The sequence below is a fragment of the Cervus elaphus genome, chromosome 30 (genome assembly GCF_910594005.1).
Source record: "Cervus elaphus chromosome 30, mCerEla1.1, whole genome shotgun sequence".
Classification (NCBI taxonomy): Eukaryota; Metazoa; Chordata; class Mammalia; order Artiodactyla; family Cervidae; genus Cervus; species Cervus elaphus.
The window spans coordinates 31,970,824-31,988,567 of NC_057844.1; the positions used below are offsets into that span (position 1 = coordinate 31,970,824).

The 17,744-nt window shown below is 43.4% G+C and overlaps 1 protein-coding gene across 1 annotated transcript in view; it reads left to right on the forward strand.

Moving 5' to 3' along the window:
- FLT1 (fms related receptor tyrosine kinase 1) overlaps positions 1–17,744 on the forward strand; it is a 197,793-nt gene that overhangs the window by 94,705 nt on the left and 85,344 nt on the right. Inside the window, exons 11-13 of the mRNA XM_043891526.1 lie at positions 316–430; positions 9,335–9,443; positions 17,093–17,401. Coding sequence (XP_043747461.1) covers positions 316–430; positions 9,335–9,443; positions 17,093–17,401 — 533 coding nt within the window. The remainder of the gene's footprint in view (positions 1–315; positions 431–9,334; positions 9,444–17,092; positions 17,402–17,744) is intronic.

The following is a 17,744-nucleotide window of genomic DNA, read 5'->3' on the forward strand; positions in this document are numbered from 1 at the left end:
AAAATCTAGATATTAGATTGTTGAACTTATGCGTTTTTATTTAGTATTTAACATTTAGAACCAGAAGTATGTATGAAAACACATTGATGGTCTTTTTTTTTTTTCTTTTTTTTTTTGGAGATCAGGCAAAATCTGTCTGCTATTTTTAAGTTTTGAGGATGGATACTGGTGGGAATGGGCGGTGGAATCTAAGGAAAATAAGAAAATGTGTGATTTTATTATCTGAGGACTTAATGGTTTTCACATCACCAGCCATCATGCTGGTGGACCATGCTGCAAAGCAATACAGTGATGACTTCCTTTTTTTAAAAACAGGTATGACTTCTGCTCCACTAATGAAGAAGCCTTTATCCTGGATCCTGACAGCACTGTAGGAAACAGAATTGAGAGCATCACTCAGCGTGTGGCAATGATAGAAGGAAAGAATAAGGTACTGTTTATCAGAATAAGTGTGGGGATATTTATTCTAAACGCACACACTCATCTCCTAGTTATGGGTTTATTAGAGTCAGAAGGAATTCAAATGCTCACACAAAAATTCCGAGAGAAGAAAGGCAGTATGTCTTCATGGAGAGATGCACTGAGGTGACTCAAACTGCTGTTTACCCCCCAACTGACCACCAGTTCCAAAGGAACAAGTCCTTGTCCTGATGCCTCTTGAACACGAGACTGGCCCTCATCCATGGGGGCCTGGACCCTGACTGCATAATAGCCTATTATTACACTATATAGTATACATAGTAGTATATTATACTGTTCCACCAATTACTATTCCATGTGAATCTTCAGCATGGAGCCCAGGATGCACGAAAGTTCCCTAAGAGATGCTAGCTTAACTAAGATGGAGAGTCTCTGACATAATTGAAGTGGGATGTCAGTAAGCAAAAGCTAGTACCAAACTTTAGGCTAAGATGGAGTGTTTCCCTTTCACAAAATATCTTGTTTTTCCCCTCCGTTTCTGCACTGGCAAAGCCTCAGTTGGGATAGACAAACCCACAGTGAATCAGATTCCCTGACCTAAGAAATGCAAGTCAAAACCACTGTGAGATATCTATCACCTCACACCTGCAGAAAGGCCGTTGTCAAAAGACTAGAAATATATGACATTGTAAAGCAATTATACGCCAATAAAAAATAAATAAAATCACACATAGAATAAAAAGACAAGAAATAAAAAATGTTGGTGAGGCTGTTCAGAACCCCTTATGCACTGCTGGTAGGAATATAATTGGTACAGCCGCTATGGAAAGCAATATTGGGGTTCCTTAAAAAATTAAAAATATAACTACCCTATGATCTAGCAATTCCAGTTCTGGGTACTTGTCTAAAGAAGACAAAAACACTAACTCAAAAGATATGTGTAGCCACATGTTCACTACAGCATTATTTATAGTAAGACAGAGAACGTAAATGTCCATCGCCAGATGGGTGGATAAAGATGCAGTCCACATACACAGCGGACTATTACTTGGTCATAAAAAACAATGAAATCTTGCCATTTGTGACAACATGGACAGACTTTAAGGGCATATGCTAGATGAAGTAAGTAAGAGAAAGACAAATACCATATAACCTCACATGTGAACAAATAAACCAAAAAAAGCTCATAAATTGGAATTGTGTACCTTTTGATTCCTTTTATCCGTTTGCCCACACCCTACCTCCTGCCTCTGGCAACCACCAATTTGTAAAATAAATAAATAGCCACTGGGATATCATGTACAGACGGCACTGTGACAATAGTTAATACTACTGAACTGCAGACTTAAAAGTTGCTAAGAGAATACATCTCAAAATTTCTCAGCTCAAGAAAAACAACTTTTTACCTGTGCATTTGATAGATGTTAACTAGATTTAATGTAGTGATGATTTTGCAATATATACAAATATTGAATTATTATGTCATACACATGGAACTAGTATTTTGTCAACATACCTCAATTAAAAAAGAAGTTTCTCTAACCCAGTCAGGGCCTATAAAGCATCTTTTCTGCTCTTGCACATGCGTTCTTCACTCTTCTAAACTCCGTTAGCCTCAGAACTAGCTGACATCTCATGAACTAGGCAAATCTCAGTGCATCTCAAGCCTGGTGACTTTTTTTCTCCTGAATTAGTGAACAATACACTTAAAAATCCACTATTCTCAGGCACAGAGGTAGTGATGCTTTACAAAGAAAAGAAAACATATCAAATCACCTTTTGCTGAAGTATCTACTACATGCATATGTTGATTCAGAGTAGTCTGTTAACACAGTTGTCATCTGCTCACGTCTGTTCAGCTATATTCTTTGCATTTCAAAGCAACAAAGTAGATGGCATCATTGTCCCTGCAGGACTTCAAAATAACAAATAACATCTGAATTCTTCATTATGGAAAACTTTTTGACATATGCTTATGTCAACATCACTCTTTGGCAGGCCCAAGTGGTTATCTCCATTTTAAAGATAAGAAAAACTGAGGGGATAAGATGATTAACTCAAAGTCACAGCATAATAGTAGCTTATGAGAAACTCAAACCAGAGTCTTCCTTTGCCAAGACCCAGGGCTCTGACAATTAAACCAATACATAAATTTGTTAAGATGCCGATGGCTCGCACAATAACATCTGCAATCACTTGTCAAGGACTCAGGAAGAGTTTTTCTAGCCACTGCAGTAGCTGTAGGTGGTTTACATGTCTTTTTCTTGAATACAAATGAACTGTAGTTTAAAACATTCCATGATGTGTAGAGATTGATGACAGAGCCATTTAATGAAATACTTAGAAAAGAGGAAATTCTGTAAACTGGAAAGTTTAACTCAAGTGACACTACTTTTTTTAAACAGGAAATTGCCTCGGAATGGAAAGCAAGTTAGTTGTCACAAAGTACTAGAAAATTCCAAGATGCCGTTGACAGTGTTGAATCATTTTGCCTTTTCTTGACCCCATCAGGTGCTTGTACTGTGAACCACTGGATATTAAGCATGAATTATGATCTTAATTTCAAAGGAACTTCTAGTCTGGTTTTGGTGTTCTGTCCGCAAAATATATATGATAGAAAACAGAAAATGAAAAAGCTAGGTCAGGTTTCTGATTAGGCTGAAACCATGAAGTATCCACCTGCTTCCATACAGAACGCCTGTGAAAAAGGATGGAGGTGGAGGAGCAAAATCTGGGTGAGATAGTCTTCCCTGATTTCTTCCATGTGTGCTCTAAACAAATGCATTGTCTTATAATTCTGTAGTTATCGGTTCAGTTCAGTCGCACAGTCGTGTCCGACTCTTTGGGGCCCCATGGACTGCAGCACGCCAGGCTTCTCTGTCCATCACCAGCTCCCATAGCTTGCTCAAACTCATGCCCATCAAGTCGGTGATGCCATCCAACCATCTCATCTTCTGTCGTCCCCTTCTCCTCCTGCCTTCAATCTTTCATCAGGGTCTTTTCCAGTGAGTCAGCTCTTCACATCAGGTGGTCAAAGTATTGGAGTTTCCGCTTCAGCATCAGTCTTTCCAGTGAATATTCAGGACTGATTTCCTTTAGGATCGACTGGTTTGATCTCCTTGCAGTCCAAGGGAGTGTAATTATACCGAGGCTTTCCATAGAGACCACCCAGCACAGTTGGCTCTGGAGTCATCCAACCTGGGGGCAGGATTCATGGTTAAGCTCCACTCTTTCTATTATATAGAACCAACTGCAAATCAGTTCACCTCTCTGAACCTGAGTTCTCCCCTCCAGAAAAAAATGGAGCTCCTAACATCTGACCTACCTCATTTGCCCATTATCAAAGTGATTGTCATATGTGCCCTAATGCAATCCCCCAGATACTGAACATATGCAATCAAGACTATTGGGCTTCTCAGGTGGCTCAGCGGTAAGGAACCCGTCTGCCATTGCAGGAGACCCTGGTTCAATCCCTGAGTCAGGGAGATCCCCGGAGGAGGAAATGGCCGAACCTGACTCAGCAACTAAACAACAACAACAAATGAAGACTGCTGCTGCTGCCAAGTTGCTCAGTTGTGTCCAAGTCTGTGACCCATGGACTGTAGCCCACCAGGCTCCTCTGTTCATGGGATTCTCCAGGCAAGAATACTGGAGTGGGTTGCCATGTCCTCCTCTAGGGGATCTTCCCGACCCAGGGATCGAACCCGCATCTCCTACGTCTCCTACATTGTCAGGTGGGTTCTTTACCACTAGCACCACCTGGGAAGCCCAAAGGAAGACTATTTGTTAAAATAGTTTGCATTGAAAAAGACTTTTATACTCCTTCTTAACAAAGTACACACACACACACACACAACCCACACACATCCTATTAGTAACAATAACACATTAGATTTTAAGGGAGTCATTAATTTTACATCTTACCTTTAGAAGAATTTCCTAATTTGGCTCTTAGCGTCTATTGATGTATCCTTGTGTGTCTGTGAAAAACATCAACCTTTCAGATGACAGATGGACGTTTTGCTGTCGCAGAATTCTCTGCATAGTCTTTCCTTTACAATTAAAACTGCCTTTCTTTTCTGTACATGTTAAGAAAGCAAATGAAAGTCCCAGCTTAGAACACACCAATACTTTTCCCCACAGTCCTGTAGTCAGCAAGTCCAGTACCCTGCTTCAGCCATCGGTGAATGAGGTCCTATTCGAGCACCTGCCGGATTTCAAGGACTTGCTTTTTTCCCCTTTCTGTTGTGTTTTTTGTTTTGTTTAACCCAAGGAAGGGTGCACAAGACAATAAAATTCAGTTTCCTTATGGCCAGGTTTTGGCCCAGATTTATGAAAAGTGAGTCATCAATTGGAGTTGCTAATGGCACACGAGGAGCTTTGGTATTGTTTCCCCAGAGTTGCCAGACTGTTGGTTTGTAGAGTTGGAGCAGGAAGTAGAAGGAACCTGGTGTTGGGAAAAAACAGACAGGAAATGCGTTTTACAGCGTTGATTCTGTGAGGCTGGAGGATTGTGACAATTTAATGTCTTAGCAACATTTCCATTGAAATCATTTTGAGATTTCATTGAGAAATGTGTGTGCCGTAGGAGACACGTCCATGACGGAAGCCCGAACGCCTCATCTCGGAATCACAGTGTGGGCTCCGCCCCCTACACACTCTCCAGTTTTGTCTAATTCTCACGTTCTATTTTCCCATCAATTGGCTCAGATGTGCCACCCTAGGATAATTTTAGATTCTTCCCTGACCTTTACATATCTGCTTTTATTTCTCTCTGAAACACTTCAAAGGAAACTGTATTTGAAACATCCCAAGATTAAAATCACTGTTCCATATATAGTTTTTTTTTTTTTAAAGCAAGTGCTGGAAATTAGACTGAATTACACATCGTCCTATCCATTCTGTTCCGTGAGGTTCAAACGCATTGAAGTAGTGAATCACTAATGCTTAGTGGAAGGGAAGGAAGGAAGGAGTATGAATAAATTCCAAACTGACAGAGCCTGACGACAGTCTTCAGCAGTGTTCCTGGGTCACACAGAAGAATCCAGAGAATGGACTTTAAGAGCATGTTTCTAATATCTTAATCCTGTGGTCCTCCAAGAGCAAATAGAGGCAAAGTGTGGGTTCAGAACTCAAAAAGCTGTGACAAATGGAAACTAATTCTAGAACAAAGGCAAGCAGACAGCCTTGAGAACTTCTTTTGGTGTACCTTATGAAATACGATCTTTTCAAATAGATGCTATGACTCAAATTCTTGAGTTTGAAATACTTCCTCTTTTCAACTACAAAGTTGATATTTGCTAATGTATAAATTAAAAATATACCCTAGAAAAATAGGTCCTCTAGAAATAAGATAATTTTTAATAAAGTTACTCCCATGACATAAGTTGTGTCTTATTTTAAAATTTTCTTCTAAGGACTTCCCTGGTGGTCCAGTGGCTAAGACGCCAGGCTCCAATACAGGGGGCCCAGGTTTGATCCCTGGTCAGGGAAACTAGATCCTTTGTAACTAAGGTCCCATGTGCTGCAACTCAGACCCAGTAAGTAATATTTTTAAATAAACAAGTAAAATAAGTAAATATTTTTAAATAAACAAGTAAAATTTTCTTATAATTTGTCCATTATCAATCATATTTTCAAACCATATAACACTTTATCCATTGGAAAAATAGCTTGCAACTTGTATAAAATGCTAAAAGAAACTAGTATTTCTGTACCAAGTAGTATTGAGCTTGTAGGGACCCATAACTGCTCATTAAAGGAGGTATTTTCCAGGGGAAACCCAATTCAAAGAGTAGACAGAACTCTACCACCAGGTCTGTGCTGTGAAATTTAAAGAGTTTTAGGGCAAGAAGCAGTTTTGTGTAGATTAAGAGCTTAGGCACTGGAGTCCGACAAACCTGGGCATAATTTGAGCAAATCGATTAACCTCTGTAAGCTCAGTTGCCCCTTCTGTAGATCAGGTGATACACCCAAGTCCTTGGGCTATAGGGAGGGTTAAATAAGGTAAATGCCTCCCACACTATCTGGCACAAGGCTACATAAAGCTACCCAGAAACAAAGAAATAATGTAAACTCCATCGATGTCATTTTCTAGATCAATTTTCATAGGCACTTGGGAGAGGAGAGTTCTGGGGCAGGCTTGACTGTGGGTGAGGAGTCTGTTTTGGAAGAGGTCATTCAGGCAAAGTGAGAGACTCGACTTATCTCCAGGGTACCTGGTGTGACCTGAATTCATTCATTTCCCTTCTGTGGACCTCAGTTTTATGCTCTGGTTATTCAGAAGTTCTGAGCTACTGGGAGTCTTGTAAAATGGCCACAGCTATCCCCAGGTTCCCGCCCAGGCCTTAAACAGGGCGGGTGTGCACATGAACTGACGTGCCCTTGCCATGAACCCTAGGTTCTCAGCTGGCCTGAGTTCAGAGAAATCAGAGTAATTTTAATAGAAACCCAAATGCAACTTTCAGATTCAGGTAATCGCTGTTCATAATTTCAAAGGTTCCAGCCAAACAGCAATGAGGTGTTCACTTATTTATGGAGCAGCAATACATCTGAGACTCTAAACAAGGTTCTGTTGAGGCTCATTCGGATCAACACAGGAGCCCTAACTTCACCAGGAAGGCCGTGCTAGAGCCGAGAGACAGACAGCAGAGGGGGAGGGCTCTGAGCCTGTTCTTCATCTGCCTCTGCCCCAAGCACGTGAGCACGTCTCCTGAGAAGATTACGGCAGTCAGACTCTTACTCGGTGATCTCTCTGGTCCTTCCAACTCGCATCTACAAGCTCCTCTTCCAGCTGCTTTTTCCTCTGTGACTCTGAAGTGGTGGGTGCAATAACTATAAAGAAATCGCTATCCAGAATTTTTTTATGTCCCACCTCTTAGAATGATAATCAAATAGAGGAAGAGACAATTGAACTCTCATTCTCTCTCTACTGGTTATTTGCCTTCATGCGAGTGCTTCTCTGTGAAAGAATAGTATAATATATATACTTGATCTTCAAGTAGAGACATTCTTCCCTATTACCTTCAAGTAGTCCTTGAAATTAAGAATAAGGGTCGTGTTCTTATTCCCCTCTGTCTCCCTTACAACATCTGGGCAGTGCCTTAAATAATCAGTATCAGGAAGATCCCCTGGAGAAGGGCATGGCAACCCACTCCAGTATTCTCGCCTGCAAAATCCCACCGACAGAGGAGCCTGGCAGACTGAAGTCTATAGGGTTGCAAAGAGTTGGACACGGCTGAGTGACTTAACACATACACACACATCTGCTAAATTGAACAAACATACCACAAATTGCAAACATTTTCGTTTCCCAGAATCTCAACAATACACAGAGGACATATGAGTAGATGTAACTGAACAGATCCAACAAACAGATCATGAAATCATCATGAAATATTGACTGTGCCACAGTGACAATTACAAGGAATTTTGAGCAATAGAGTTGCTGGCTAAAAAAACTAGGAGTATAGTTTTTAGTCTTCCTGACCTGTAGATGAAAGACAGACATACTTTAATTTACTGGAAGGAATACGAGAACATGGGTAAAATGCCTACCATGTGACCAAGCAACTTGGAAAATTGTTAGGACCCTTTGTAGACTTTATGTTATCATCTTAGGAAGCCCAATGTCAGTTCACTTTGCCGTTCAGCAGAAACTAACACAACATTGTAAGGCAATGATACTCCAATAATATTTTAATTATTAGAAGAAAAAAGTCTACTGTCACAGTTCAGCCTTTATATCCCTTTAGCCTGTGAGTGACTGGATCATTTTACTCCAGCCAGGACACCCCATTAGTCTGAAAGCACCAGCTCTGTCTACAATGTCAGAGGCTGTGACCAACCTTTGTGCCCTAGAGATAGGCTGCAGTGATCAGTAAGTAACTGGATCAAACTTTTTTGTCATTTTAAATATGAAAAACTTACTAGCTGTTTCATTGTTTCATGTATAGTATGCGTTACTTTTTTGCAAGGTCAGGTTAAATTTTTAAATTCTCAACAATGCATTTCATACTACTAATTTTTATCCTGAAGACAGCAGTGCAAATCTTTAAGCCATATACGTTGGTGTTTCACTACTTTTTTTTTTTTTTTTTTTTTTGAGGCATGACTTTTTGCGACGTCACAGTTTGGAAAGTGCTTTCAAGTTCACCCATTTTTGACTCATCTTTCTTTAGGGGCACACTCACCGAACAGCAGTGCTAAAATCTAGTGAAATGATAATTGTGGTATGCATTCATCACATATCTTTATTTTCTAGAATAGGAACGAACAGACTGAGAAATTACGTATTGGGTTGGCCAAAAATTTCATTTGGGTTTTCCATCCCGTCAGGAAAAACCCAAACAAACCTTCTGGCCAACCCAATAATTTACAAACACATGCAAGGGTCTCAGGAAGCGCCCACTCTTCCTCCTGGGGCATCAGGGCTGCAACACCATGTTCCAGAAAAGCAATGGTTCAGCCAGACTTTCTTCTCTGTCCTTGCTCACTTAACACGCCCGTGTGAGGAAGGCTCCTGTTAGTAAACCGTGTTCGTGATCACAAGTCATGCAAACAAAAGAGAAGGGCCAGGCTCCCCTCCGGCCAGCGTGGCGCTGACCACCTCGTAGGGTAGGACGTGCCGTGCCGCATCTGGGCTTCGGGTCTGTAATTGTTGCGCCAGCAGCGCGAGGTAAATAAGCCTGAAGCCCTCATACAAGTCGGATGTCATAGCCCCCGGTCTCCTGAGGACCTGTCTTCCTGTTGTTTTTCCACCCTTTCTGAGCTGCAGAGATCCTGGTAACCAGCACGTGTGCAGTCCCATCTGTGTCGAGGCCACAGGGTGGCCCAATCACATCCCCTTCAGAAGCATCTTGGGGGTGTCCAAGGGTTCTCCGTCCTGTCACTGAAACTGCCTCTCCTTTTGCAGACGGCTAGCACCTTGGTTGTGGCTGACGCCAGAGTTTCTGGAATCTACACTTGCATGGCTGCCAATAAAGTCGGGACTGTGGAAAGAAGCATGACCTTTTACATCACAGGTAAAACACACGCCCTGCACTTATGAAGACAGCCCGATGACCTCCGTCTCTCTTCTAACCTTGTCTGTTTTCAATGCACTTGAGTGATTTTTATTTTAAAAAAAATTCCGTAGAGTTGTTCAACTCTTGAGTACCTTCATCCTTGCTCTCAGGAATCGTCTTCTACAACATCGTTGGGCCTCTTGAAGAGTTACTTCCCTGAATTCTCTTTTAGAGCTATTTGTGGACATCTTCCCAGGCTGGATTGTGAATCTGGGATCTTGTCTTCTTTTTTTTTTTTAAGGTGGACCTTTTTTTTTTTTTAAGTCTTTATTGAATTTGTTACAATATTGCTTCTGTTGTTTTACATTTTGGCTTTTTGGCTGTGAGGCATATGGGATCTTAGTTCCCTGACTGGGGATCAAACCCTCACCCCCTATATTGAAAGTGCAGAGTCTTAACCACTGGATTCCCAGGGAAGTCCGTTGTCACGTTCATTTTTGAACATCCCACAGTCCCCAGCACAGGGCCTGGCACACAGTGGTGGTGCAGGAAAGGTCAAGGAAACCACTTACGCTGCGTGCGATGACATTTCTGTTGCCCAGGAGGTGAATTGTTTCACAGCTTTCTTTAAACTGAAATATCATTGATGTACAATATTGTGTTAATTTCTGCTCTACAGCAAACATCTCACAACCGAATTTCAACTTTTTGAGAATTGAGGCTCTCCTAAAGACATCTGAAACTGAGCTTGGCTGAGGGTTATTTGTGTGCTAGTTTTCAGTAGCATTTCAGAATTTTTAACCTGAAATATGATGGCGTCTGCAAATCTTAAAACTTCCAAGGCACACAAGTGGCACTCCCTGTGTCCCAGCATGGCACAGGAAGGAAGTCAGCAGCTCAAAGCATAAAACAATTGCCTGGCTCCACGCTCCCCCAATTTTCTGAGGAAACCTGGGCAGTTGGCCAGTTCCCTGGAAACTTCGTACTGCCTGGGGCAGGCTGCCGCCATTACCTTGAGTTCTCCTGAAAGGAATAGGTAGGTAGATCTGATTTCATGGAAAGTAGGTGCTACCAGAGCACAGGGAGCTGTCGGGCAAGTTAGCCGACAAAGCGGTGCCATGGGACACATCCCCTGGTGGGTTCCCACAGGCTGTCAGAGCCAGAGAGACCCCTGGGGCTATTTGGTATGATAACCCCGCGTTTTCTAGATGAGCAAGTGGGATTTAGAGAGGTGGAGAGGCACCCAGCAGAGCCTCTGAAAACTAACCCAGTCCCTATCCGGTCAGTATTGGAGACGTGGAGACAAAATCATCTTTGCATTCATTCCAAGTAGGGAAACGCCTTTATTTAGAGGATTCAGATAGCCATTTTGCACATACTGACTCTGAAATCCGTCTCAGATGGCCTGAACTAATGACGGTCAAAGGTTTGTATTGTCCTTTTTATTTCGGGAGAAGCAGGCTAACCCTTCTGGAGGAGGAAACGGCAACCCACTCCAGGATTCCTGCCTGGAAAATTCCATAGACAAGAGGAGCCTGGTGGGCTACAGTCCATGGGGTCGCAAAGAGTCAGACACGACTGGTTAGGGTGAGCACAAGGTAACCCTAAGCATCTAAGTCCACGGCCACTAACTGCGTGATTTAGAGTCCGAAAGATTGATCCCATTCCTTTTCTGTGCTGAATATTCAATATGTTTTTTCAAGCTTAATGAGCAGCATGTCTCATTAGGAAGACAGGCTGAACACCACAGACACAAAGAAGAAATGTTGTCTATATTCTAGTATCAAAAGGAATGAGCAGGGCTTCCCTGGTGGTGCAGGGGTAAAGAATTCACCGACCAACGCAGGGGACACAGGTTCGATCTCTGATCTGGGAAGATTCCACGTGTCATGGGGCAGGTAAGCCCATGCACCACAACTACAGAACCTGCGCTCTAGAGCCCAGAGGCCGCAACTGCTGAAACCCATGTGCCCTCGATCCCATGTTCCACAAGAGAAGCCACCGCAATGAGCAAGCTCCACGAGGTTGCACCCCAACTAGAAAGCAGCTCCCGCTCTCCAAAACTAGAGAAACATCCGAGCAGCAGCGAAGACCCAGCACAGCCAAAAATAAAGAAATTAATTAATTTTTTTTTATAAAAGATGAATGAGCAGAATTAACGTGACCGATGAATTTACCAACGCTAAGTCAGTGCCACCAACAGAAATATAAAAGCCACGTGCATGATTTAACATTTCCTAGTAACCATTTTTTAAAGAAGAAAGTGCATTTTATTAAACCCAACAGATCCCAAATCTATAATTTTAACATGTCTTCAGTATTTTTTAAAATATTACACTGCTTTGGTTTTTAAAATTGGAATTAAAATAAAACTGAATGAAATTCAGTCCAGTCCCACTGGCCACATTTTCAAGGCTTGGAAGCCACAGGTGGTCCTGTATTATACAGTGTTACTCTAAGCCCCTGAGAAGGAAGCAGGACTTGGGGTGATCCTGGACCCGAGGGGGCGTCCTGAGGGGCCTAGAATTTGAATCGGTCTAAAGAAGAGAACATTCTGGCCTTGGCATCTTCAGAATCGAGGCAAGAGGACCAACAGAGAGGCCCACAAACTATACGTCTAACCACTTGCAAGTTCTAAATCATGCGAATAAGCTGGTAGATGTGTTTTAGCCTCTGGTGGACAAATATACTTTCATGATGACCTGAAAGTCAGGTGCAAATCGAGAATTCTGGGGAGGCTAGGAGGGGCGTGTGGTAGTGCAGGAGGAGCCCACCCCTGGCCAGCCAGCATCACTTGGCTCTTTCCCCACTGCAAGGGGCCGTGGACACTGGGGATGGTCTCCCCAGCCACACCTCCAAACTCTGTTCCTTCTCCCCCAGACCATCTCCCTGAGCCCCCCAAGTGTGCAGACTGCCCAGCAGTCTGACCTCAGGGTGGGGAGGAGGCCTGAGACCATCTAGAAGCAGCCTTGGGATCATCTTCCAGGGAATTCCAGGACCCTGCTTGGCCCCCCCATTGTGGGGAGGGGTATAGCCAAAACAGAGAGCCCTCTGCCTGGGTCCACAGGCAGTACTGGCAGAGGACGCCCTGACCGAGGGGAGCTCCTCTCATTCCCTCATTGATCAGCGTCCCCAGGGAAGGTTCATCTGTGCTCAGCATCCAACATCAACATCCAGCCCACACATCCCCCTGAGTTCTCCATGGCTCAGCCTACATCTGTGCCCGGCACTGCTGCTGAAAGGACCCCAGCTGACTGAACCCCCTGCTGAACCCAGACAGAACTCACCCTTCACCTTCTCCCTACCACGTGATCCACTATATAACCATGGGGCACTTGAAACCTTTTCTAGATCCCAAGGCTCGTCCATGGAAAGGAGCGATGGGGGTTCTATTCCAATATACCTGACTCGAAGCTCATGACATCTTTCCTCTAGAAGTTTAAGAGCTTTAATCTTAAAACTGAGCACAAATTCATTCCAGTCAAATCCCCATTGCCTGGCATATCATTCTCCTAAATTCTTTGCTCCCAGTTTTGAAAAATTATAGTTTTGACTGGTAATCGAACATTACTGATGTTCATTATTTCTAAAACAATTCTCTTTTTCTTACTCAAATCTCTGTCATGAGATTTAGTCTCACTAGGTGATTTAGTCGCTAAGTCATTTCTGACTCTTGCGATCCCATGGTCTGTAGCCTGCCAGGCTCCTCTGTCCATGGGATTTTCCAGGCAAGAATACTGGAGTGGGTTGCCATTTCCTTCTCCAGGGGATCTTCCCAACCCAGGGATCAAACCCGGGTCTCCTGCATTGCAGGCAGATTCTTTACCGACTGAGCTATGAGGAAAGCCTAGAGATGAGACTAAATACTCTTAGGAATGTTGCACCTTCTGTGACTATTTCCTGAAAAATGAGTGCATATTTGTTCAGTGTTTATATTTGATCTAGTGCAGCTCATGCTTTAAAAGAGCTGTCTAAAATTTAACTGCTTGAAATCAAAAGACCTAGATCTGGATCTTTACTGATCCTCATTTCAATCAAGGTTGGCCCCTCCTTAAAATACAACAACAGAGTTGCCTTCCGAACTGATGAAAACTGGTTCACTGTGGCCATTAACATCTTCCATGGCTTCTTCTCCACACTTTTGCCATTCACTAGAGGGATGAGATGGGAGAGGGGTTGGGAGGGAGGTCCAAGAGGGAGGGGATATATGTATACCTATAGCTAATTCACTTCGTTGTACGGCAGAAACACAATATTGCAAAGCAACCATGCCCCAATTAAAAATAAAAATAAAATCAGAACCTTTCAGCACTCTAAACAGAAAACACCATAGTACCTAATTAAAACAAGCAAAACTTTCTAGTCACCACTTATTATCTAGAGAATGCTATTTCTGTTCTCCAGTAGAAGTCAAGTCTTCTTTATCGCCACCTGCCAAAGGAGAAGACACCTTTCATCCCTTTAACTTCTATACTTGTCTCTTGTCGAACTTCATTCGTTCATTTGATCCAATCAAGTCAAAATGGCCAGCCCCAAGTGTGCACCTTTGTAAATACAGTCCTCTATCATCTAACCCTGGGTAGAATGTCTGTTCTGAGCAAGGGTGAGTCTTCTCCACGCCATCTCCTAAGACGCCGTGGATGTGATCACGTGTCAGATGCATGAGTATGAGTTGGTTCTGCTGCTGACTGGACTGATTCCACTACAGATCCTTAAGTGTGGGAAGATTGCTTGTTTTCACTTTGAGAGTCAGAAGGCAGACTTACTTTCTTAGGTCTGTTTTTGTACTCAGGCTGAAAAAAAATTGACATGAATTAAGGGGAGAAATCCCTCTGGATTCATTAACTAGTTTAGGACATCTTATTTACCATCTCCTATGCGTCAGAAAAGAACAGCAGAGGGGCTGTCCTGAGACACAGATCATTGCTAAGCGCTGTCTGACAACATAAACCAAACCAGCCTCTCAAGAGGGTCCCTCGCCCGAGAAACAGACCTGAAAACTGCCTTGGTGCTTTTCTCTTCCCCTGTGTGTGTTTTTGCTGTTTTGCTGGCACTCGGCAAGACTGTGGGTGTGTTAGCAATTACTGAGGCTCAGACAGGAACAGCCCGGCCTTATCTCCCTGGCTTCCCAATGTCACTAAATGCATTTTATTTTGAGATTCCTGGTGGTGCTTGGCAAAGATAAACAAAATCTTCCATCAGGAAACCTGTGAGCTATTTCCACAGGAAGTTTCAAATCACTAAAGTAAATAGAAACTCTCAACATGATCTCAATGGTGTTACTTCGGCCCTCTTGGGTCCTAACTGCGAGGATGAGACTGGGTAAAAGCACGCCCGCCGGCTTTTGAGAAATGAGTGGATCGCAACCAGGGCATGAGACTTCTGTCCTGGTATGTGTGTAAAAGTTGATGGCTGATGCTGTACTCCTCATGCTGGGAAAGTGTCCCAAATATAAAAAGATGCTGAATTCGAGGGGCTATTTCTGACTCCTTATTGTTATGTTAAAAAAAAAAAAGGGACTGTCAGCTGCTTCTGCCTCTTCCGGCAAATTCTTAGATTTTTTATTTTAAAAGCAGACAAGCCCATGGTGCCTCCTCTCTCTCCCTTCATTGACGGCTTCATAAACCACTGCTACCCCCACCCCAGGTCCCAGGTTCCAGATGAATACTTTGGCATTTCTTCAGTCGTGACACTTTATAATAAAGCCAAAGCCCAGAAAAATCAGAAAAACAAGCAAAGTGAGGTTTAGGAAAGAGTTGATATGATATCTAATTTTGGACTATTGTCCCCTTAAGGTTTAAAGGTTTCTTTATAGCTTTGTGTGCAAAGGATAATAATAATAATAGCATAACATAGCGCTTTTCATCTTCAAAGTTCTTTGTGAAATGTTGGCGACAATTCTTTGCTCGAGTGCAGATTTGCTACTAGTCACAAGCGATGGAAAGGTTTTGAGAGCAGGCCAGTTCAGGGCCAGGAACCAATGATTTTCTAAAGTTGTCTGGTGAGATGGTCCAAAAGGAGATGAAGGAACTGTCAGTATAGAAGCCAAATGATGGTCCAGGTTAAGAAAGCTGAGGAGGGAAGCTGTGAGGTGTGGCTAGAGGTGACAAGAGGATGGAAATGGTAGTTCGCTGGGGATGGACATCGGAGAAAATGCCTTTTAATGATGTAGTCCCTTTAGGAAACTGTGTAATGTTGTTTTCTTTTTTTAAGTGGATATATTGTATGTGTATTTGGTTCAAGAATTTTTCTTTTTTTTTTTTTTTTTGACCACACCTTGGCATACAGGATCTTAGCTCTCCTACCAGGGATCCAGCCCACGCCCCCTGCAGTGGAAGTGCAGAGTCTTAACCACTGGACCACCAGTGTGTGTGTTAATTGCTCATTCGTGTCCGACTCTTTGCAACCCCATGGGCTGAAGCTCGTGAGGTTCCTCTGTCCATGGGATTCTCCAGGCAAGAACACTGGATTGGGTTGCCATTCCCTTCTCCAGGGGATCTTCCCGTCCCAGGGATCGAACACGTGTCTCCTTGCGTTGCAGGCAGTCTGAGCCACTGGGGAAGCCAAAGAAGTCCCGTAATATGTTTTTGAGAGCAAATCTGATTTAGAAACCATCCGTCCTCCACTCTGTGCACTCTGGCAACTTTCCCAAATTAGTTGTCCGCATTTTCAGAAGAACTCTTGCTCTTTTATGTTAAGTAGAAGTGAAGTGATGACCAAAGTGAAGTGAAAGTTCCTCAGTCGTGTCCGACTCTTTGCCACCCCATGGACTATACAGTCCATGCAATTCTCCAGGCCAGAATACTGGAGTGGGTAGCCTTTCCCTTCGTCAGGGGATCTTCCCAGTGCAGAGCTCGAATCCAGGTCTCCCACATTGCAGGCAGATTCTTTACCAGCTGAGCCATCAGGGAAGCCCAAGAATACTGGAGTGGGTAGCCTCTCTCTTCTCCAGCGGATCTTCCCGACCCAGGAATCGAATCAGGGTCTCCTGCATTGCAGGCGGATTCTTTACCAACTGAGCTATCAGGGAAGCCCCTAAGTTAAGTAGAACAATCACCATAAATAGGTACCTGAGCAGGATAGCTGGCTCCCTTTGGCCCCTCGATGCCAGCAAAGAGCAGGGGAATGATGGGCCAGCAGCTAGGGAAGGATGCTGCCAGTCCAAAGTGTAGGATTAAAGTGTTGACAGGAGTCTCCTAGCTCCAGCCTGGGACTTCCTGTCTCCTTCACAACTTAGTTAAGTAAATTTGCCTATCAAAGCACCTGTGGTTTCTTTTCTAGCACAAACTCCTCTTAGATCTCTTCACTATCTTGCCCACTTACCAGGAGGAGTTTTGTACATGATAGAGCAATGGGTTGTCATCCCAAGTTATAAAAAAGCATTCCTCCAAGCAATGTTTGGTAAATAAACATAGCCTCCTAAGAACATCCTATTTTGCATTTCCTGCCTCACTTTGATGGAGCAAATTGAGTTGGTTCCTACCTGCCACATCTGATCAGTTCCCTTAAAAAAAAAAAAAGATAAATACCATCCTTGTAATGCTGATGCTGAGACCATTTGTGCAGGGACAGTTCTTAAGATCCTTGACTATCTTGTGATGAGATACGGTCTCAGGTTGAGACACTGATTTTCTGATGAACTCAAGTCCTTTGTTCTTATCTTCCAGATGTGCCCCATGGATTTCAGGTGAGCTTAGACAAAATGCCTGTGGAAGGAGAGGACCTGAAGCTGTCTTGCACAGTGAACAAGTTCTTGTACAGAGACGTTACCTGGATTTTGCTGCGGACAGTGAACAACCGGACCATGCAACACAGCATCAGCAAGCCAAAGACAGCTGTCAGGAAAGAGCACTCCGTGACGTTCCACCTCGTCATCAAGAACGCCTCCCTGGAAGACTCGGGCACCTATGCCTGCCGAGCTAGGAACATGTACACAGGGGAAGAAATCCTCCAGAAGAAAGAAGTGATCATTAGAGGTGAGCACTGCAACAAAAAGGCTGTTTTCTCTCGGATCTCCAAATTTAAAAGCACAAGGAATGATTGTACCACACAAAGTAATGTAAAACATTAAAGGACTCATTACCAAGTAACAGTTGTCTCATATCATCTTGATTTATTGTCACTGTTGCTCATTTTCCGGCTCAGAGGAGAAGCTCCTCCCAAAATGAGTTTGGCGATGATAGGAATAACAGTGAGCCCGCCTGGGGCCCCCACCTTGGGGCACCCCGTTTGGGCCAAAGGGGTCTGCCTTTGGGTTCCTCTCTGGGGCCGACCCAGTGCACGTTTGGATTTGGAGGTTCTGTTGTGTTTTGCTCTTTG